The sequence below is a fragment of the Convolutriloba macropyga genome, chromosome 4 (assembly GCF_964194025.1).
Source record: "Convolutriloba macropyga chromosome 4, txConMacr16.3, whole genome shotgun sequence".
Lineage (NCBI taxonomy): Eukaryota > Metazoa > Xenacoelomorpha > Acoela > Convolutidae > Convolutriloba > Convolutriloba macropyga.
The window spans coordinates 31,679,784-31,702,334 of NC_134471.1; the positions used below are offsets into that span (position 1 = coordinate 31,679,784).

General features: G+C 35.3%; 2 protein-coding genes across 2 annotated transcripts in view; both read left to right on the forward strand.

The window, feature by feature from the left end:
- The window catches only part of LOC142337618 (uncharacterized), a 41,819-nt gene extending 25,562 nt beyond the window's left edge, over positions 1-16,257 (forward strand). Inside the window, exons 5-10 of the mRNA XM_075386972.1 lie at positions 3,990-4,140; positions 6,840-7,026; positions 7,359-7,546; positions 9,448-9,641; positions 13,930-14,208; positions 14,644-16,257. Of these exons, the coding sequence (XP_075243087.1) occupies positions 3,990-4,140; positions 6,840-7,026; positions 7,359-7,546; positions 9,448-9,641; positions 13,930-14,130 (921 nt within the window). The 3' untranslated portion in view covers positions 14,131-14,208; positions 14,644-16,257. The remainder of the gene's footprint in view (positions 1-3,989; positions 4,141-6,839; positions 7,027-7,358; positions 7,547-9,447; positions 9,642-13,929; positions 14,209-14,643) is intronic.
- The window catches only part of LOC142337622 (fizzy-related protein homolog), a 270,950-nt gene that overhangs the window by 74,991 nt on the left and 173,408 nt on the right, over positions 1-22,551 (forward strand).

The following is a 22,551-nucleotide window of genomic DNA, read 5'->3' on the forward strand; positions in this document are numbered from 1 at the left end:
CGCTTGAACGTTTTTGCGCTTTTCTAGAACATTCTTTGACTTCTCAAGTGACTTTTTGACTTCTCATTTTTGAGTGATCTCTTTTGTTCTCACTCTGAAGTAAAGCTTGTTGCTAATATAAAATTGATTACCGCATATCAAAAAGAAGGGCCTGATAGCCGAGTGGGCAGTGCTTTTGGTGAGAGATCGGGAGGTCCATGGTACGAATTCCGACGTGGTCAACTATTTTTGCACACATAAAGTGAATTTTATCTAGGCTACAGTTTCTGAATTAAATTGCCTCGCCTGTCGTTCGAGAGCAAATTCTTCCAATATTAGTTTTTGTGTTTCTCCAATTTGGAAAAGTTTTTACGTCTGTTTGGCTCGTAGCGTTCAGTTGGTCTGCCGATTTACTTCAACTTTCTGTTTTCTAGAAGTTGTTTTCGAACATTGGATTTCAAAAGCAGGTTTATTTTAAATGTATAGTAAGTAGGAACTGCTCTTAATATACAGATCCTATGTTCCAAGGATGTACGCCAAAACGATTTTCAGTCTCTGATTGCTTGAAGCTTCTTTTTCAAAGTTGATCTGAAATGTTTTCTGATTTAGCTTCTTTTTCATAATTTTTTTCAGCTTCAATGTTTGCAACTACAAGTCTAAAGGGCCGTGGCATCTATTTTGTCATTTCTTTTTGCCAATTTAATTCTTTTTTGATGGCCGCAAAGCGTAGATTTACTATCCAAGGCATTGGTATTGTGCGCTCTTTTTTTAAGATCTTACATATTTTTCGATTTTTTGAAGTCATGAGTAATGAGTTTAATAACGGTTGTATAGTGAAAATAGCGACGAGAGAGAGAGAGTAGCTCAACGGCGTGGTTTTTTTTATCTGCTTTAAAAGTGAATAGAGAAATTGGTAATTGAACAATTTTTCCGTTCATCGGAGAATTTTTGTCACGATAAAGCCCGGTCATTAAGTCCTCGAGAATTAGGTTATCAAAATTCATTAGAGTGTTTGCTAGCTGACTTTGGTATTAAGCTTATTAGCTTTCAGTTTAGAAGCTGAATTAAGTATAGTTTTGGAATACAACTGAAACTGCACGACGAATTAGAACACTTTGACACTGAAAAAAAAAAGGAAATGGTCAATTCATCTCTTCTTTTGTTCTTTTCCAATCCTGATGTGCATCAAGCGCGTCAACGCCGGCTATTTTTTGGCAATCTGTCGGCTGTGTTGTAATGTATTAGAAGTTTTGGGTTTCTCATGTAAACGTTGTTCTTTTCGTTGTCTTGTCACTTAGTCTCATTTCATTATTGTCAAAATCTCATCAGTCTTCTATGGAGGCATAAAGGGCTCTCTTTAATACTTTAATTGTATATTGTTCTGTTTTTAACTTTCAGGTTACCTACTTTCAAAAAATGGTGTTAATTTTTTGAATTTTGCCTTCATTTTCTGTGCTATTTCTTATCACGTAGTTTTATTGAAGGCAGGTCCAATATGCTTTCCGAAGACATGGTTAAACCTTTTTAAGTTCCTCTTGACCTCTAATCGTTTTTGACTTCCACCCTTTCTTTTCATTAAAAACGTATTAATGGGTTTAAGCTTTACCTTGTTTGTTAATCTCTTTGATGTCTTGTTTAATCTCATTGAGGAAAATGAAACTGGGTTTTTAATGAGAAGTTTTTGAACGTATTTAACCTGGTAAGTTGATATCTGTTAGTTACGATTACTTCAGCAATATTTGTTTAATTGTATTTTAGAGTTTTAACCTGTATTTGTTCCTTTTGTTTTTCCCACTTGTTCTCGCTGATTACATGTATCATCAACCTTATAACGCGGCAACATTTAACTATTTATTCTGCTTAGTTTCTAGCTATCTTTTGTCCGGGATACCATTTGATTTTTCTAGAGAATTTTTGAATCTGCCCTTTAGTTAATTTTGATTTTGTCCCTGGGTGGAAATGATCAAAATATGTTATGTGCTTTCTCAAAGTTTTAAATTATACATTTGGCAAGGAGCAGTGTTTGAATGGGTATTCTTAATTTTTTCGATGCTACTATTTTTTGAAAAACGCTTCCAAATTTTGCCAGATTTCTCATTTTTGTTTTTTTTTGTATCTTCATCACTTTTTTATTGGTTTTCCTCTGTCGAAAAACCTGTACGTTTTCTTTCGTTCCGTGTATGAGTCCTTGGGACCGTATTCCAAGTATTTACGTAACTTGTTGTTATTGGTTTGATAGTTTTGACGCAACAAATCATCCATGTTACTTATTTTTGTGTTAAGATTTTCTTCAAATTCCTTTAACTTACATGTGCATAGGGTCAAGTGCTTAATTTTAACACGTTGTTCCTGTAAAATTGCTTATTTTTGTTTATTAATAACCGCAACGCTATAGCTATGATTGGCCTCTTGGTTTCTTATTTCGTCATCAAGATTTATGTTACGACCATATTACGTCACAATCACTTCAAACCTGCCTTTTGATCATTTGTTCGTGCAAGTTCAACTGAATTGAACTCATTTTTCATTCAGGCCTCTTAAACGGCTATTATTTAGGCGCTCTCCTTTTTTTAATTCGCTTTACCTTTTGATCACGTTTTTCATTTTACATAAGTCACGACTTTCACGTTTGAATTCTGACTTTTTTATTCACCGTTTCAACTGAATGGATTTTAAATTCTTTCTCTTCACGTATTGAATTACGTAATGTAGTGAATGCGGTCAAAGTCAAAAGATCAAAATCAAAAGGGACGGGATAAACCGATAAAGCCCGTTCATTAGATCATAGTGCATTAGGTTATCAAAGTTCATTAGTGTTTGCTACCTGACATTGGTATTAAGCTTATTAGCTTTCAGTTTAGAAGCCCGAATTAAGTATAGTTTTAAAATCTATTTGAAACTGCACGCCAAATTGGAACACTTTTTTGACACTGAAAAAAAAACAGAAAAAAATCGGCCGATGGTTTTTTTCTTTTCCTGTTTCAGTCCCGATGTACATCAAGCGCGTCAACGGCGGCTATTTTCCGACAATCTGCCGGCTATGTTATCTTTTTGAGACTGCATTTCTACGAAGCCATTGCGTCTATTCTTTGGCAATCTGCCAGCTGCTTTTCAAATTATTTAGATTGTAATTCAGGAATTCTTCTGCTATGCTATGTTTCTACTTCTTGACGATTTTATTTCAATCAATTTTTATTACAATATTATTACAATCAAAGTTTTTTACTCCGTGAAGATGTTTTACAATCATTTGACCTCAGAATCACTTCAAATCTACTCTTTATTTAAACATTTGTGCAATTTTGACTCAATTGCGTGCGTTACTTCATTTTTGTCTCTTAGTGGAAAGATTTTTGCATTCGAGTGATTGTTTTTGATTTACCTCACTCAAAAATGACTTCCTCATTATTAACTTGACTTTACTCTAACTCAACGCTTTTCAAGGAAATAAGGTTGACTGAGCGTGTTTCACTGATTGAGGTTTAATTCAGCAGTAAATAAAGAAGAGCAATTACTTTTTCGGTTTGTTTTTAATTGCTCTCGAACGAAGTTTGAAGCAAATATTGTTAACGTTTTTGTCAGTTCTTATGCAAAATGTTTTATTGCCGTTTTTTTCTAGAACATTCTTCCGATTTCACCTCTTTGAGTGACTTTTCCGGCTTGACATTTTTTTGTTTGACCTAAATTGCTCTTATTGTGAAATTAAGTCTGCGTTACAAAATTAAAAGCGATCGTAAGCTGGGAGATCACAAGGGGAGCGAATACCTCCCTAGTCGGGTATTTTTTTTACCCATAAAAAGTTTTTTCTCTGCTACAGCCCCGTCTGAATTAAATTGTCCCGCTTGTCTTTCGAGAGCAATTTTTCCGACGTTAGTCGGTTTATGTATTTTAATTACCTTTTTGAGACTGAAGATCTACAAACCTGTCGCGGCTAATTTTTGGAAATCTGTCGGCTATGTTTTAGAACAATGGCAAGGCACTGACTGAGTTGATAGAATTATCTATTTTAGGTGATAGCTTTCCAACATTTACCCGATTGGTTGAGAGATAATGATTTCTTACACAAGGGACACCGGCCTCCAATACCAAGTGTGTGCACTTGTTTCAAAAGTGTCTTCAAAATTCATACAGAAACTGGAAATATATGGACACATCTAATCGGTATGAACAGAATTTGAGTATTTTAAATACTGCAAAACTAAGTTTCTGTTGTCTTATAATATTTTAATAGTTCTCATTTCCAAAGTTTGATACTCTCGAATCGCTGCATTTGTTTTAAGCGGACCATTCTTTACTCCTCCAAAATTTTGGGCTCACGATAATGGAATAAACAATTTGAGTCAATCCTGCCTTGATGTGATCTATTCTTTTAGTCGATTATTAGTCTATTTTTAAAGGATCTTTTAGAGGAAATGAGATACCGTCTCGATTAGATTAATCTGGTGAACAAAAGTTATAATCAGAGAGAGGATGTAGAGTGCTTTTCGTGCAAGTAACATTCTGAAAGAGCGACAAATTATGTTTGAAAAAAAATTGAGTCAAGTGAGCGATATTTTTGATCACGTCTGCCTTTTTCAAAACAGGTTTTTAGTTTTAACTCTAATTTTTCTAACCAAAGGTGTTTCCTTATCTAAACAAGTAATAGTTCGTTTATAATCATTTTGAACATTTCAAGCAAATATTAGTCATTTGGATTCAATTTTGCGCTTTTTTTGCCATTTTTGTCCTGTTGGACGTTTTTAAAAGCTGCACAGCGATAGCTGGGGCTATTAATAGTATTCTCTTGGTTTTTAATCGCTCTTGAACGAAGTTCATAGCAATTATTGTAAACGTTTTGTTCTTTTTTATGCAAATTGTTCTCTTGACCATTTTTCTTCTAGAACACTCAAGTGACTTTTTCGCGCTTTCGTTTTTCATTTTTGAGTGATGTCTATTGCTCTCACTCCGAAGTAAAGCTTGTTGTATAAAATCGGTTACAATATAACAGCAAGAAGAGACTGATAGCCGAGTGGACAGTGCTTATGGTTATGGAGCGGGAGGTCATTGGTTCGAATACCGGCGTGGTCAAATGTTTTTTCACTCGCCTGTCGGTTTTGTTACGACAACATGACGTCACATCCACTTCAAATCTGCTTTTTGTTAATTCGTTCATGCAATTTAATCTGAAGTGCGTGCGTGACGTCATTTCTCACTCTAAATGGATCGAGCTTTTTTGTTCATTTGCGTGATTAATAATTTTTGGTCACACGTGAGTTGAGTTACCTCTCTCAAAAATGACTTCCTCACTCTGAAATTGGGCCTTCTTTACTGTAATTCAAAAAGGTAAGATCAAATGAGTGTGTGTCACTCTAACTGAAGTGTATTTAAGGGTAGCTAATAGAATCAGCAATAAGTTAAACTTATTATACAAGTTAACATAATTCAAGTTAAACAAAATACAACAGCGCAGCATTTTTTAAAAATTTTCTTTTTTGGTCTTTTTTTGCCATCTTTTTCAGACTACAGATCTACGATGCCATTGCAGCTATTTTTGGGCATTCTGCCAGCTATGTTTAAAAATCATTGGCTGTTGTCGAAAATAAAATAATTAGTCATTAAAATCATTAGCTATGACCTGAAAGTAATATTTAGGTCCATTAATTCCTCAATATGAATTCTGTCAAATAGCAAGATGGACCTCAAAATTATCAGAAGAATTCCTGCGACTACAAACAGAACAACAAATACAGACAGAAAAATAAAATTCGAAATTTCTATGAAAAAACGTTGTCCAAACAAATTAAACTATAATCCCTTTACTGAAAACAATATGTTCAATTGGGCCTCTTTTTAACGGCAATGAAGACCTAGCATTGTTGCTATATTGTGACAAGTCCAAGTCCTCCAAAGAGAGGCCACAAATTTGAGAAAATATCCAAAATTTAAGGTTTTCTGAAAACTTGTAGTATCAATGTCATAAAGCGATTGAAACAGAAAACCACTAAACAGAATCATTTTTGATTCAATAGAAAGACGATGGGACCTCTCAATAATGATACCGAGCTACAAGTTGACACAAGTAAGATTAAAAAGGAGACAATGATCAAAATTCTAAATATTTCCGAACTTCATAACAGGCATTAGGTATCAACACATTAGATTAGATAATTTCACTTGTTCCTTTGTAGGAAGCGAATTCGAGCATTGATTAATGAAGCTGTGTCATAAGACTACAAAACGGGCTACAATTACAGGCAGAACTCAGAAATTAATTAAAAGTTTACGAAAACAGCGTCGAGGCCATAGAAATCATAAGCTATTCTCTGAAAACATAAGTTCATTGGGTTTTATTTGAAGGTAAATGAGATTCGTGATTACAAGCCCTGGCGTGGAAATTGATTTGTCTGTAATTGACATAAAGTAAAAAAAATGTGAAGATATTTTACAAAAAACCAGCCTTGCTTTGGGTTGTAAACATTCACTATGAGATCAAAACTAACCTTTCTATTGTAGTGTAATCCTTAATTTGAAAGAACTATTTGATTTTAAAATTCGTAAATTGAACAAAAAATGTCACCAAATGAACAAAATCAGTATGAACAAAATCAGTTTTAAACCTCAGTATATCCTCGATAAAAAGAATGAAAAACCGTCTTAAATTGAAATTCTACGCTTGACGTGTTTTTTGATGATACCACTCAGCTCTACGATCAATATATCGATTGACCAAAATTGAGTGAAGGAAGGAAGGAATTGAAATTGAGCATGAACCCCCACCAAAGTGAGCTCGGAACAAATATGGTGGCGATGTAGGCGTAGATTTATTAATTCAACCAGTAAATTAATGATATTTCAAGAGACTGGCTTTGTTTGTCGATTAGGTAGTGTGATGGTGGTGCTGTTGGCGATCTACTTCTTGGTGAGGCAGTTCACACGTGCCAACTTCATGTGGACTGACATAGCTGTGATGGTGACCTTCTTCATCTGTGCCCTCCTCTGTCTCACCTTCTCATGGCTATTCCACACACTACACTGCCACTCCAACGAGTTCAGACTCCTTTTCAGCAAGTAAGAAGAGTCATGAGTCAATGCAATATGTAGAACGCTTCAATTTGATTTCCGAGAATGAATTCCTTTCTTCCAGAAACCTCGAATTTTTCCATGAACCTCTCCATAAACCCTGAGTTTCCCTTTTGAATGTTAATTGTACCAATTATTTATAAACCATTGAAATCGGGATCAAATAATAGGGGGTGTTTTAATCCGGGTTAAATGATAGATGGTTTTAATAAAAAGGGGATTGAAAGGCGGGACACGGAGATACCGAATTATGCCTCTTGAGATTTGCCTACTAATGGAACAGCGAATTTAAAAAGAAAATGGCTGTTTTGTGTTGCTAGATTAGACTACGTTGGAATAGCGGTGTTAATAGTGGGATCGTTTGTGCCGTGGCTGTACTATGGTTTCTACTGCAATGACATTCCCAGGCTGGTCTATATCAGTAGCATCAACATCCTAGGAATCATCTGCATCATCATCTCCCTCTGGGACAGATTTGCAGCCCCAAAATTCAGACCACTCAGGGCAGGTCAGTCTCCAATTCCCGCACTCAGAATCTCTTTTCTTGTCACTCTTCAGTCGGTTAAGTTTATTCCATAAATAACGGAAGGGTTACTCAAAAGGGCTTAAATCGGCGTGTTTCGGTGCTCTTAGAGCTTTATAGTAGCTCAGTGTGAGGTTCACCAAAAATTCCGAGCAAATTTTCTATGGTAAAAAGAAACAATTTTGGGTGGTTTGGAACTTTTTCTAACGCAAACTATTATCAAAAAGAGCGATGGGGCTGCTCTCGATGGGGTCAACAGTTGTGCAAGACTTTCATTTATGTCTTGGATGTTTTTCCAGGAAACTAGGTCTTTTCTAGGAATTGTGAGTCAATTGTATCGGTAATCGTAAAATTGACACTCAAATTTGATGAACTTTTTGAAGTTTCGAAATATTGTTATTTTTGATGTTCCATGGGCATAATCGATTCGCTTTAAAATCTCGCGGAAGTAGTAACAGCTAGATTTAATGGGAACATTTTTGGTTTTGAACTTAAAAAGCAAATTGCAGCAAATATTAGATAATTTTCCTATTTTACAATTTTTTAAAATAATTCTGACAGCTTTTGCACTCTGCCTCTAATTGTGTCTAACATGTAAAAAAAACGTTAATGGCTGTCCTTGAATATTCTTGTTTAGTAGCTTTGAGTAACATTTGTTTCAAGTAAATTTTTACTTTTTAGCCTTTTCAGTCTTCTAAAGTAAGGAAGTTTCAATAATTTTTATGCGAACTAGAAAAGAAAAGTTCTTTCTCTTCTTTCAAAAAATTTTAATTTTTCATATGAGGGGTTTCAAAATCAAAAAAATATTTATTTTTTCAATTTCATAGAAACAACCAAACACTGGAAAAGATCATTTCGAAGAGCAATTTCAAAATACAAAAGTCAAGAATAATTTACTGAATTTCAAAAAAAAAATCGATTATTAAATTTTTCAACTTGGCAATCCATAAACTCTCTAACTCTCGATTTCTTCTGTATTGCACTATATTGGAGGATAATAGTTCAATTGATCCGCTCTGACAATATAAATACTGCAAATGAAAAAGATAAAAGATTTCCAACTGAATTTGGTTGATTTGATGTTGATTTCATGAAATTATTTTTTTACGTCTCCAAGGTTTAGAATATACTAAAATCTGGTTAGTTGTGATGAAAAAAAAGAATTGTCCGCAAGAACAACTCTAGAATTTATAAAAGATTACATTTTTCTGCTTTTAGTTTTACTAAGTTGATTTTTGGTATTTTGAGAGCTCTAATTTATTTGAATTCTTTGACTTTCAAAATCTTTTCGATACAGAAAAATGGTTTGTACAATAGTTTTTAACCAGCAGAAAACATATAAAGGGATATAAAAAGCTTTTTTAAAAAAAATTAACAGATTTTTTATGGAAATATTTGGTCAAATAGGGTTAAATTTGACAATATAGTTTAAATAGTTTAAATTGTCTCCTGCAAAACTGAGGGCATCAAAATGGTGTTCTTCTTTTCTCTCTACGATGCGTGAACAAAAAGTGAAAATTTTACTGAAGACAAGAAAAGCCAGTATATATTTGATAAAATTTGATAAAATTTCGGAACAATTACAGTTGAACAAAGCATTTAGAAGAAGCTTTTTTTTGATAGTGAATTTAGAACGGAGTTCAACAGCTTTTCAATAAGATATCGAATAAGCTACTGTTACTTGTCATCTCGAACTCGATTAAAACCAAGGAGATCAACTGTAACACAACGGCAGAAGTGACCCACAGTTGAGGCAATTTCAGGTCAAACGGAGAAATTATCGGTGTATAACGTGCATTAGACGTTCAGTATAGATGACAATATATTCGTCTTTTGTGTGTTATGTTGTACTTTTGGAGTTTATTTGAGTGTTGCTTACTGTTCAGGGCTTTACATCTTCTTGGGACTATCAGCTCTGGTGCCAGCGGTGCATTTCATTGCAATGTATGGAGTGGAGAGGAGTTTCTACGAGGCTTCGTTCGGCTGGATGATTCTGATGGCTATCCTCTATATCAGTGGGGCCTGTCTCTATGCACTCCGAATTCCAGAGCGCTTCTTCCCAGGCAAATTTGACCTCTGGGTTAGCGCACTCATTCCACATCAATATCAGTGAATCTTATGTCTTTTCTTCTTTGATTTAATTAATTTTCATGCAAAGATTTTGAGTTATGTTACCTAACTCAAAAATCATTGCATCAAAATTAAAACAAAGCAATCTGACTTCATTTCGCTATTTTCTCCTGATTTTCGTAGCTAGGATTTCAAAAAGTCATGCGTGTGTCCTAATAATGCCTAGTTCATCAAAGAGATTTCATTAGTTTATATGACTTAGACACTGTTCATTTCAACAAAATATAAGTTATTTTTTAGCTTTACCCGTCGTTTTTTAAATAGCCGCCGCCAGCCTTTCAACAGCTCTTATTTAGGCGCTCTCCTTTTTACAATTCAAAGAATTCGAATTGTATTGGGGCGCTGTCTTTTTACAATTTTAAGAATTTGAATTGTATCGGTGCGCTGTCTTTTTTTTAAAGATCTGTTCACACATTTTCATGATTTTTGAAGTCAAATTGGAGTAATGATTTTGGGCAGCCGAAACAGGAAATGGAGCGAAAAAGCGAGTGGTTTTGCGGCGTGAAATTTTTTCGCTCTAAATTTAAAGTAGAGTGAGAAAACGGTGTTTGAACAAAAATTCGCTTTCTCGCTAGGTGTTTTTTGTTCACATGCGGCAATTTCACTTTGATTTTTACTATTTTTTCGATTTTTTGGATCGGATTTTCTAAATTTTTTTCCCAATTCATTCATAGTCCGTTCAAGGTCTAGTTTTCTGTTTAGTCAATGAAAATTCCTTGAATTGTACATCAGGACTTGTCCTGCTATGTTTTTTCAGATCTGTTCACACATTTGTATGTTTTTGAAGCCAAATTGGAGCAGTGATTTTGGTCACGCCGAAACGAGAAGTGGAGCGAAAAAGCGAGTGGTTTTTGCGGCGTGAAGTTTTTTCGCTCCAATTTTAAAGTAGAGTGAGAAAACGGTGTTTGAACAAAAATTCGCTTTCTCGCTAGTCGTTTTTTGTTCACATGCAGCAATTTCACTTTGATTTTTACTGTTTTTTCGATTTTTTGGATCGGATTTTCTAAATTTTTCTCCCAATTCATTCATAGTCTGTTCAAGGTCTAGTTTTCTGTTTAGTCAATGAAAATTCTTTGAATTGTACATCAGGACTTGTCCTGCTATGTTTTTTCAGATCTGTTCACACATTTGTATGATTTTTGAAGTCAAATTGGAGTAATGATTTTGGGCAGCCGAAACAGGAAATGGAGCGAAAAAGCGAGTGGATTTGGGGCGTGAAGTTTTTTCGCTCTAATTTTAAAGTAGAGTGAGAAAACGGTGTTTGAACAAAAATTCGCTTTCTCGATAGTGTTTTTCTATTCTCATGCGGCAATTTCATTTTGATTTTTACTGTTTTACGGCTCGAAGAGGAGTATTGGAGAAGTTCTTTTTTAATCAATTTTATTGGAGTGATTTTGAAGCGGGAAATGAAAAGCGTGAAAAAATTTGGAGTGATTTTGGTGCTGAACAAAAGTGAAGAGCGGAACGAAAAGAGACTGTTTTTGAGAGAGCGAGAAATTGATGTGTGAAAAAATTTTCTCTAAGCGAGCGATATTTTTTGTTCACGTGCGGCTTTTAAAAGCAGTTTTTTTGCGACTTCTGATGGTAATGAGGTTGGATTATGATATTGTAGTTGTATTAGGCTCCTTTTGATAGGAAATGAAGGTTTCAAGCAGTTAATTTGAGTTAAATGCTAATTTGCAGGTTTTTGATCAGTTTTGCTGATTTTTAGACGAAATTTATTGATTTTTTGCCTGTTTTTTTTTTGTTTTAATGCTTTAAGTGGGATTTGTATAGAAGCATGTTACTTAAGGAATATTCAGATACCAATTGACTAATGTTTTCTTGGTATAAATCATTTTGTCTTAGGAAAATTGAGAGAAAAACTGAGAAACTTTGAACCCTTTTTCTTATTTTTTTTTCGTTTTTCTTTTTTTAGTCTTAGACAAGTTTCTTAGCCTATTATGACTTGCCCATTGTTTTTCGAGCTTTTCATTGCTCTAATTGCAAAGGAATTTTACCCGGCTTTTTGTTTCCTTGTACTATTAAAAAAACTCATTAAGTTTTTCTAGTTTTTTTGTACGATTTGTTTTTGAATGCCGTTTCTATTCTTCCTTAAATTTTTTATGGCATTTATGGAGGTTCAGGGTTCACAATGTTTGTTCTAGTTGTTTAGTCATAAGTATGGGCAATTTTTTTTTCCTTCGAGTCGTTTGCGGAACTCTTCCGGCCATGTTTTCAATGTGTTGGATTGGATTTTTTCTAAATGGTTTTCACAATCCATTCATCGTTCATTATACGCCTATTTTTATTTAAACCAAATTTCAATTTATCGCTATTGTATTTTTGTTTACAAGCGGCATTTTGACATTGATTTTCTGATTTTGTTTTTGTTTTGCGATCTGATTTTTTTTAGAAATGGTATCCCAATTAACTCATAGTCAGTTCTAGGTTTAACTTTTTGTGTAGTCAATGAAAATTCTTTGAATTGTATGTCAGGACTTGTCCTGCTATTTTTTAATTCGCTTTACCTTTTGATCACGTTTTACATAAGTCACGATTTTCACGCTTGACTTCTGACTCACTTCACTCACTGTTTCAACTGAATAGATTTTAAGTTCTGGCACGCAACTGAGTTACTTAATCTACGGTCAACATCAAAAGAGCAAAATCGAAACGGGATAAACCGATAACGACCGGTCATTAAGTCATAGTGCGTTACGTTATCGAAGTTCATTAGAGCGATTGCTAGCTGAAAGCAGTATTAAGCTTAATAGCCTTCAGATTAAAAGCTGTATTAAGTATTTTTTAGAATCTAACGAACTGCTCAGTGAATTATAACTTTTTTGAAACTTGGGAAAATTTTCTGTCAATTTCTACCTCTTCTTTTTTTCGTTTTCGGTTTCATTCCTAAATGAGTCTAGTGCGTCAACGGTGGCTATTCTCCCACAATCTGCCAGCTATTTAAAGTTTTTGTCCTTCTCATTTTTTCATAAATGGCTGGTATAATTGTCGGATAGTTTCAATTGATATCAAAGTTACAACTACTTTGTCACGGCTTGTTTTGCCCGAACTCGTAGTTATTTGCCCGTACCCGTAGCAACCCGTACTCGAAAGCTAAGATTGCCTGCCGCCTTAGCTCTCTATTAATGCTTAATTAATTTTTTATGTTTTGTTATGAAAAAGTGTTACTGACTTTTACGCTGTTTTTAAAGGTAGCTTTAAAGGTATATTGTTTTAGTTTTGAGTATTTGTTGGTTGCCATGCTACTTACTCTCAGTAATAACAGGTATCATAGACTTTCTGATTAACGCAAGATAAAACGCGCACTATAGCGTGGTTTAAGCTAGTAGGTTGTTATGCATCCCTTGAGGCCATTTTTTTTCAAAAATAACGTTTCTTTGTTTTGACTGTGCTTCTGGTTTTTAGTCTCATCATAAACAGATCTCATTGTTTTTTTTCAACGTGAGACAAGCTTAAATATTTTAACGGTTCCAATTTGTAGATAACATTTTTTTTACTTTGAAACCATTCGTTTAAAAAATAGATTTTAGTAAGCTTCTATTTTTGCCTGCTTGTTGCCTTTTATTAGTTTCTCTATATTATCCTTTGGTTATACCTAATACTTTTGCGGCTTCTAATAAGCAGTTTTAACTACGCATTTTAATGAATTTGATGCAACTTCAGAGAGTTTAATTAAATTCGAAAGACTCCGACGAATTCACTATCTGTTGTCCTTTACTTTTTGTGTAACGTTTATTTAATTTTTTTTCAAAGGGTTTTAGTCGCCTAATCAACAGGTCTTTAAAAAAAACTTTTCAAACAACGCTAAGTGAGGTTTTGTTTATTTTCTTTTTTGTATTGTTATAAGCCGTTCCTACTATTAAAAATTATTCTTCTACATAAGCTGACAGTCAGGTTTTGAATTTATTTATTTCTCGGGATTGTAATTCAGTTGTAAATTGGTATTAGTATTAAGCTTATTGTCCTCCAGTTTGGAGGCCGAATTAAACATATTTAATGTAATGAACTTGCAGAAGAAAGTAGTGCACTTTTCGACACTTGGAGAAAAATTAAGTTGTCAATTTTTCTCTTTTCTAACTGTTTCAATCCCAACGTTGGTCTCTGGTGTCAACGGCGGCTTTTTTCAGGCATTTTGCCGGCTATGTTTCGGCTTGCTGACTAATGTTTTGCTTTGCTTTTTTAATGTTTACGATTTCTGATGTATTGTTTCTAACCAGAGAGTGTCTTTGTTTTAGGGCCATAGCCATCAGATATTCCACGTGTTTGTGGTAATTGCAATATTTGTGCACTACTACGGTGTAGACCAAGTGGCTACATTCAGAGTGCTGAATCGCAACTGCGAATTCCCCTCAGGTTTCTACCCTAATCAGTCACCTCACACGCACCCCTACTCCCCTCCCCCTTCTCCAGGAGTGTCCCCCCTTGCACCCAGCTGACACTAGACTAGTGAAGAGGAATAGCATCAAGGGGCAGACGCACCCTGACCTGCATCACTACTAACCCATATATCCAGGGTAAGGAATTGCCACACTTTGGCAGCGAACCGTACGACATGTTTTTGGCATATTTCTCGACAGATCTCGTATTTAGAAGAATAGACTATTCGGATGGTCAGACTATCTACCAGTTTTAAGTTTTGTGAATCTTGTATTATTCAATGTGTCATGCAGAGAACTGAAGTGTGGGTGAATTTGTTGATTAACTACTGTCAAAATTACATGTATATACATGTATGTATACTTGCCGCTGCCGAGTTGATCGACTACCCTATTAGTTGATTTTTTATTGCCTCGGGTGAGGAACATGAAAAATAAGTCAAGGGTAGTCAACTTTGTTGCTCTAATGATTTGAAATTTACAACTTGACTGCATCGGCTAAGATTGTTGATGCACATCAGATACACTGCTTAATTGAATTGAGCAGATCTACGTTTCGCTGTTTTATTTCAGCCAAACTATCTGGTGTCAACGAAGTAGGTGTCGGTGACATCGGAACAATCGAGCAAATCCAACCAACCAACGATACACATCATAAGTAGAAGTACTCAACAAATCAGTCCCCTTTTCTTATTCCTTCCCTCTCCACATCAGCACAGACCAGCACGCCCAGCAGCAGCAGCAAGCTATCACTAAACATATATATTCCGTACTCCAATACAAGAAAAATTATGTCTCGTTAGTCTTCAGCCCTGATCAGGGTCATTTAGTTATATATAACGAACTGAAAAGAACAGATCAATGAAATTAGCATACAATACACGAAAATAAGACCAGTGATGTGCATAAGAGTTATGGACTAATCTATGAGCCAAGAGGTTGTGACGTAAGACCTTATGGCGTAATTTAAATTCCAATATGAAGTTAAACCCCCTGTTAGAAGGTTGAGAGAGAACAACCTAATGTAAATTGAGCGTGAGATAAGCTTGACAAGAAGCTCTACTTGTTCAAAGTGTACTTGGCTAAAGAAATGAAGCCTTGAAGAACAAGAAAGAACATGAGAAGGGGTTATAAGAGATGCCCAAGTTCGAGAGGTATGATAGTTTTTGACTGGAACCAAAAACAAGCTCAAAATATTACAATTATTGTGAGCATAACTTGAATGCACATCATCGCCAGCCTCCTGGCGCCTGTCGTCTTCGAATCAACAAACATGCAGTTGTCCATCGTAGATACAGCCTAGCTGTTGGTAGCTACTTCAAAAATCATCACTAAATAAAACTCATCTGCTGTAAAGTCGAATTATCTTCATGTAGTTTCCCCACAAGGCACCCTCTTGATAACACAATGTAAAATGAAGTAGGATGTATAATGTTCAACATACAATGTAGAATAGCCCAAAACAATGCAATACCCGATGATCTTCTCATTATATATTCTGTATATGCAAAAAACAGTATATTATGGACCGTATGGGAAAATATTGTGTTCATGCGTGATTGCACTTAATCTGTTCTTCTGAATCTTTGTTTGCTAAGAGTTTATTTTGAGAAGATGGATGTCAGTTGTAGATTAGCCATTGTGTAGATTACTTGATCTTAATGAGTAATAGTTGATGCGAAAGGCTGTGGCCTGTACATGTCGACATAGATCAAATAAAATAATTTGTTAGTCTCCGAATTTGTTCAATTATATTTAAAATACAACTGGATCTTTATGGCTAAATACAAAGTACGTATCAACTATTTTTCGGAACGGGTTCCTTTTCCCAGCAAGAATTTAAACATTTGTCTCATATTTTTTGTACCCTTGTACTTAATGTAGCCGTACCTAGCAAGAGCACAAATTATCCATGCAAAAACGCACCATGCAATGACATGAAACAACACAAGAACAGAACGTTTGTTGAAGACGGAAAAGGAAACGGTTCTCATTACCCTTGGTTGTCTAGGGAACTGACAACCTAGCTGATCACGTGTTTCAAATCTATAAAAATGCATTTGTTATCCTTAACGTCCCTAATTAAATATCCCATTTAATTTGTCCCCTTTAATGTAGATAATTAGAAAGCTTGCATATCTGATTTATTAAAGATCAAACTGTATTCAATTGAAGCAATTCAACGAACCTCTTTTTCTTGGCGACTGTAATGTTTGTGTTGGGGCTCGTTATCGAACAAAATCTTCAAAAATAAGATCAATCAGGAAGTTAGGAAGACGTTGAATGCAGGGCTCGCTTATAAGGAAACCGTGAGAGAGTAGATATAATGACCGGCGCTAGTGAAAATGGCAGACGTACCAAAATATAGAAATTTTACTGCTGGCCAATCACAATTGAGAAAATAGGAATATGGTTTTCCGATTGGCTGATTGCTCAACAAATTCTCCATGTTTTAAAATAGGATATGCGTGTTAACGAAAAATTTCTCTGAAACCGCGATAAGCCGAAATAGAATAATTATACTTTTTTTGGGGAAACTGGTCTCACGTTCGGTTGTGATAGATTCATATCAAGTCGTACGGGCCGCTGAGGCATGGCCATGGCCCGCGAGGCATGGCTAGATGCGGTAAAAATATAATCTAGCACTCGGCTATGTCCAATTTAGGCTAATCGAACGCATAGAGGTAAAGTGTTTTGAATTTCTCGACCAATCACTTTCGTTGAAATTTCTACATTTTGGTACGTCTATTTGTTAAGACGTCACCATAATGACCGCAATTGTATATTGGCACAATGATATGATTGCAGCGGTGGCCGCCGTATTGGCCGACAGGGCGTTTAGCCGACAACCAAAAAAAGAAATTTAACCGACAATTTAAGTAAAATGAGCAATAAAACTTATTCTGAAGCTGTGATTGGCCAATTTAAAACACTATTTCGTAAGCGCACAAATATACCGCAGTTATTTCATCAACTAGAGTAACGAAGGTCTATCCGTGGTCGGACCGTATTTTACCGCATCTGGCCATGCCTCGCGGGCCATGGCCATGCCTCAGCGGCCCGTGGGACTTGATATGAATCTATCACAACCGAACTACTGAGACTTTTATGGACCAATGAGACTTTTATGACCAATTATGATAAAACTGTCGGCTAAATTTTCATTTTTTCCTTGTCGGCTAAACGCCCTGTCGGCCAATTTTCCTAGCACCGATTGAAGCGTTGAAATTCCCAAAGCTGCTTAATTGGTCTCCTATGAAAAGTTCAGAGTTCGCATTTCAACACTTAGTTTTATCATATTGACGTAAGTTTCAAGAGAATCTTGGGAATGAATTTCAGGAAGGCATCTTGAACAAAATGTTCATCCCTGAACAACGGTGCATTTAAAAGGTGGAAATGCATGCCTGTCAATTTTCTAATGTTGCTGGTTAATTTCAAAAGCCAATTTTAAAAAAAAATGCACAAAAATTAAAATTGCATGTGGAGGTAAAAATCTCTTTATACGTGATGTATACTATCTAAATAGGTATAAACAATAAGACCTCGCTTGAAATCCATGCTTAATTTCAAATTTTCATTCAGATGTCTTGTGTACGAAACAGGATAAACATTCTGTTTAGAAAATCTGCAAATAGAAACATCTTCAAAGAAGCGACATGTTAGGCAAAAGGGGATTAGAGAAATAAATCGGCATATTTTAAAATCTCGTTAAGTTTTCAAAAGCAGAAAAAATTAGTTGCTGGGTATTTTGGTAGCTAAAATTAATGACAATCCAAATGTAGAAGTTGACCAATTATTGCTTGCTCTTAAAAAATGTAGCTGCGCTTAAGATTGTGAAAAAATCAGACCTCATAATATTACAATCCAAAGAATTTGGTTTGTATTAATGCTCTGTCCTTTTACGGTTCGAAGGGGAGTATTGGTTTTCTAACAATTCCTCGTTTTTCCGCGATGAATTTGTTCAAGCGTTTTATCTGGATGTGATCGGAAGTCACTTTGACTAACGCAAATGAGGAAAATGACATACACTCACTGAATTAAATTTGATTGAGGTCAGAAGGTCAGTTGTACTGACGGTGAACTGGTAAAGTTGAGAAGATTTTGACTTATGCGTACCTCGTCCCACCTATCCAACTGTGAATTAAGATGCCAGTTGATTTTGAAGATTCGCGGAGTACTCGCTATAAGGCCTTGATGGTGGCTTTGTTTATGAAAGTTAATTAATAGCCGCACAGCGATAGCTGGGGCTATTATTGGGCTTCTCTTGGTTTTTTACAATTCAAAGAATTTGATTACAATTCAAAGAATTTGAATTGTATTGGGGCGCTGTCTTTTTTTAAGACTTGTTCACAAATTTTCATGATTTTTGAAGTCGAATTGGAGTAGTGATTTTGGTCACGCCGAAGCAGGAAGTGGAGCGAAAGACCGAGTGCTTTTGCCGCGTGAATTTTTTTCGCTCTAATTTTAAAGTAGAGTGAGAACAGTGTTTGAACAAAATTTCGCTTTCTCGGTAGCGGTTTTTTTTGTTCACATGTGGCAATTTGACTTTGATTTTTTTAAATAGCCGCCCTCATCTTCTCAGCCGGCTATTATAGCGCTCCTACTTTTTTAAAACTTTTTTCGCCGAACTTTTTTCGCTTCACCCATTCTGACGCTTTTTCGACATTTTGCGTGAAATCTTTTGAGTTCTCTAGGCTAGTTTCACTCTTCTGTCATTCTGCTCAAAGTCCTTTTAAACAGCAGCTGCTCAGCAAAGCAATTCAAAACGAAGACAGTCAGTATAAAAAAAATCAAAGTCAGAAAAGAGATAAACCCATAAAGCCCATTTTTAGATGCCCGTTACTTGAACTTTGTTATCATAAGTTTTAGTTAAACTCTATAATGCTTATTGGTATTGATACTAGACCCTGGAGTATGTTCAATTACGAAATGACATTAAAGTAACTTGCACTTAAAAATGTTTTTATACAAAAATCATTTTTTGTTGATATTTTCTTTTCAATCCCAATAGAGTTATGGGAATCAACGGCGGCTATTTTTCGGCAATCGATGTTGACCGCTCTTTTGTTACGTTGACTCTCAGCCGGATTAAGGAAAGTTGGTATCAGCTTCTGAATGATATATATTTTAATATATTTAAAGTTTTCAATATGCAGAGAATGATTTTCTTTGTTTGGCAACGTTTAGGTTAATTTTAGAAAGTATTGGTGATTGTTTTATTGTTTGTTGGTTTTTCAAGAAAAATGTTCTTTCCTTTAGTTAATTTAACAAAACGTAGGATGTCTTCCCTACAATTACAGAACCCTGCTTAATAGCCTCCGTCAGCCTCTCAAGGGCTAGTATTTAGCCGCTCTCGCTCGTTTTCAAATTCAAAAAAAAACCTGAATTGTATTGGGGCGCTGTCTTTTTTTAATATATGCTCACAAATTTTCATGATGTTTGAAGTCAAATTGGAGTAGGGATTTTGGTCACGCCGAAACAGGAAGTGGAGCGAAAGAGCGAGTGGCTTTGCGGCGTGAGTTTTCGCTATAATTTTAAAGTAGAGTGAGAATAGTGTTTGAACAAAATTTCGCTTTCTCGGTAGCGGTTTTTTTGTTCGGCAATTCGACTTTGATTTTTTTAATAGCCGCCCTCATCTTTTCAGCCGGCTATTATAGCGCTCCTATTTTTTTTTACTTCGTCGAACTTTTTTTCGCTTTACCCATTTTGCCGCTGTTTCGACAATTTGCGTGAAATCCATTTGAGTTCTCTAGGCTAGTTTCACTCTTCTGTCATTCTGCTCAAAGTCCTTTCAAACAGCAGCTAATCAACAAAGCAGTTCAAAATTAAGAGAGTCAGTATTAAAAAAACAAAGTCAGAAAAAAAGGGATAAACCCATAAAGCCATTTTTAGATGCCCGGTACTTGAACTTTGTTCTCATAAATTTTAGTTTCCATCTAGAATGCTTATTGGTATTGATACTAGACCCTGTAGCCTCTCTCTGAGAGACAGGAGTATGTTCAATTACGAATTGACATTAAAATAATTTGCAATTGAAAATGTTTTTATACAAAATTCTTTTTTTTGTTGATTTTTTCTTTTCTTTCAATCCCAATAGAGTTATGGGAATCAACGGCGGCTATTTTTCGGCAATCGATGTTGACCGCTCTTTTGTTACGTTGACTCTCAGCCGGATTAATGAAAGTTGGTATCAGCTTCTGAATGATATATATTTTAATATATTTAAAGATTTCAATATGCAGAGAATGATTTTCTTTGTTTGACAACGTTTAGGTTAATTTTAGAAAGTTTTGGTGATTTTTTTGTTGCTTGTTCACTTTTCAATGAAAATGTTCTTTCTTTTATTTAATTTAAATAAACGTAGGATATCTTCCCTACAATTACAGAACCCTGCTTAATAGCCGCCGTCAGCCTCTCGAGGGCTATTATTTAGCCGCTCTCGCTCGTTTTAAAGTTCAAAAAACCTGGATTGTATTGGGGCGCTGTCTTTTTCTAATATTTGTTCACAAATTTTCATGATGTTTGAAGTCAAATTGGAGTAGTGATTTTTGTCACGCCGAAACAGGAAGTGGAGCGGAAGAGCGAGTGGTTTTGCGGCGTAAATTTTTTTCGCTCTAATTTTAAAGTAGAGTGAGAGTAGTTTTTGAACAAAAATTCGCTTTCTCCGTAACGGTTTTTTTTGTTCACATGCGGTAATTTGACTTTTGATTTTTTTTATTAGCCGCCCTCATCTTCTCGGCCGGCTACTACAGCGCTCCTATTTTTTTTTACTTCGCCGAACTTTTTTTCGCTTTATCCATTTTGCCTCTTTTTCGACATTTTGCTTGAAATCTTTTTGAATTCTCTGGGCTAGTTTCACTCTTCTGTCATTGTGCTCAAAGTCCTTTTAAACAGCAGCTGCTCAGCAGAGCAATTCAAAATGAAGAGAGTCAGTATAAAAAAATCAAAACCAGAAATAGAAACGGGATAAACCCATAAAGCCCATTTTTAGATGCCCGGTACTTGAACTTGTTCTCATAAGTTTTAGTTACTATCCATAATGCTTATTTGTATTGATACTAGACCCTGTAGCCTCTCTCTGAGAGACAGGAGTATGTTCAATTACGAATTGACATTGAGATAAATTGCAATTAAAAATGTTTTTATACAAAAATCTTTTTTTGTTGATATTTTCTTTTCTTTCAGTCCCAATAGAGTTATGGGAATCAACGGCGGCCATTTTTCGGCAATCGATGTTGACCGCTCTTTTGTTACGTTGACTCTCAGCCGGAATAAGGAAAGTTGTTTTCAGCTTCTGAATGATATATATTTTAATATATTTATAGTTTTCAATATGCAGAGAATGATTTTCTTTGTTTGACAACGTTTAGGTCAATTTTAGAAAGTTTTGGTGATTGTTTTGTTGCTTGTTTGTTTTGCAATGAAAATTTTCTTTCTTTTAGTTAATTTAATTAAACGTAGGATATCTTCCCTACAATTACAGAACCCTGCTTAATAGCCGCCGTCAGCCTCTCAAGGGCTATTATTTAGCCGCTCTCGCTCGTTTTAAAGTTCAAAAAACCTGGATTGTATTGGGGCGCTGTCTTTTTCTAATATTTGTTCACAAATTTTCATGATGTTTGAAGTCAAATTGGAGTAGTGATTTGTGTCACGCCGAAACAGGAAGTGGAGCGGAAGAGCGAGTGGTTTTGCGGCGTGAATTTTTTTCGCTCTATTTTTAAAGTAGAGTGAGAATAGTTTTTGAACAAAAATTCGCTTTCTCCGTAACGGTTTTTTTGTTCACATGCGGTAATTTGACTTTTGATTTTTTTTATTAGCCGCCCTCATCTTCTCGGCCGGCTATTACAGCGCTCCTATTTTTTTTTTACTTCGCCGAACTTTTTTTCGCTTTATCCATTTTGCCTCTTTTTCGACATTTTGCTTGAAATCTTTTTGAATTCTCTAGGCTAGTTTCACTCTTCTGTCATTGTGCTCAAAGTCCTTTTAAACAGCAGCTGCTCAAAAGAGCAATTCAAAATGAAGAGAGTCAGTATAAAAAAAATCAAAATCAGAAATAGAAACGGGATAAACCCATAAAGCCCATTTTTAGATGCCCGGTACTTGAACTTGTTCTCATAAGTTTTAGTTACTATCCATAATGCTTATTTGTATTGATACTAGACCCTGTAGCCTCTCTCTGAGAGACAGGAGTATGTTCAATTACGAATTGACATTGAGATAAATTGCAATTAAAAATGTTTTTATACAAAAATCTTTTTTTGTTGATGTTTTCTTTTCTTTCAGTCCCAATAGAGTTATGGGAATCAACGGCGGCCATTTTTCGGCAATCGATGTTGACCGCTCTTTTGTTACGTTGACTCTCAGCCGGAATAAGGAAAGTTGTTATCAGCTTCTGAATGATATATATTTTAATATATTTATAGTTTTCAATATGCTTAATAGCCGCCGTCAGCCTCTCAAGGGCTATTATTTAGCCGCTCT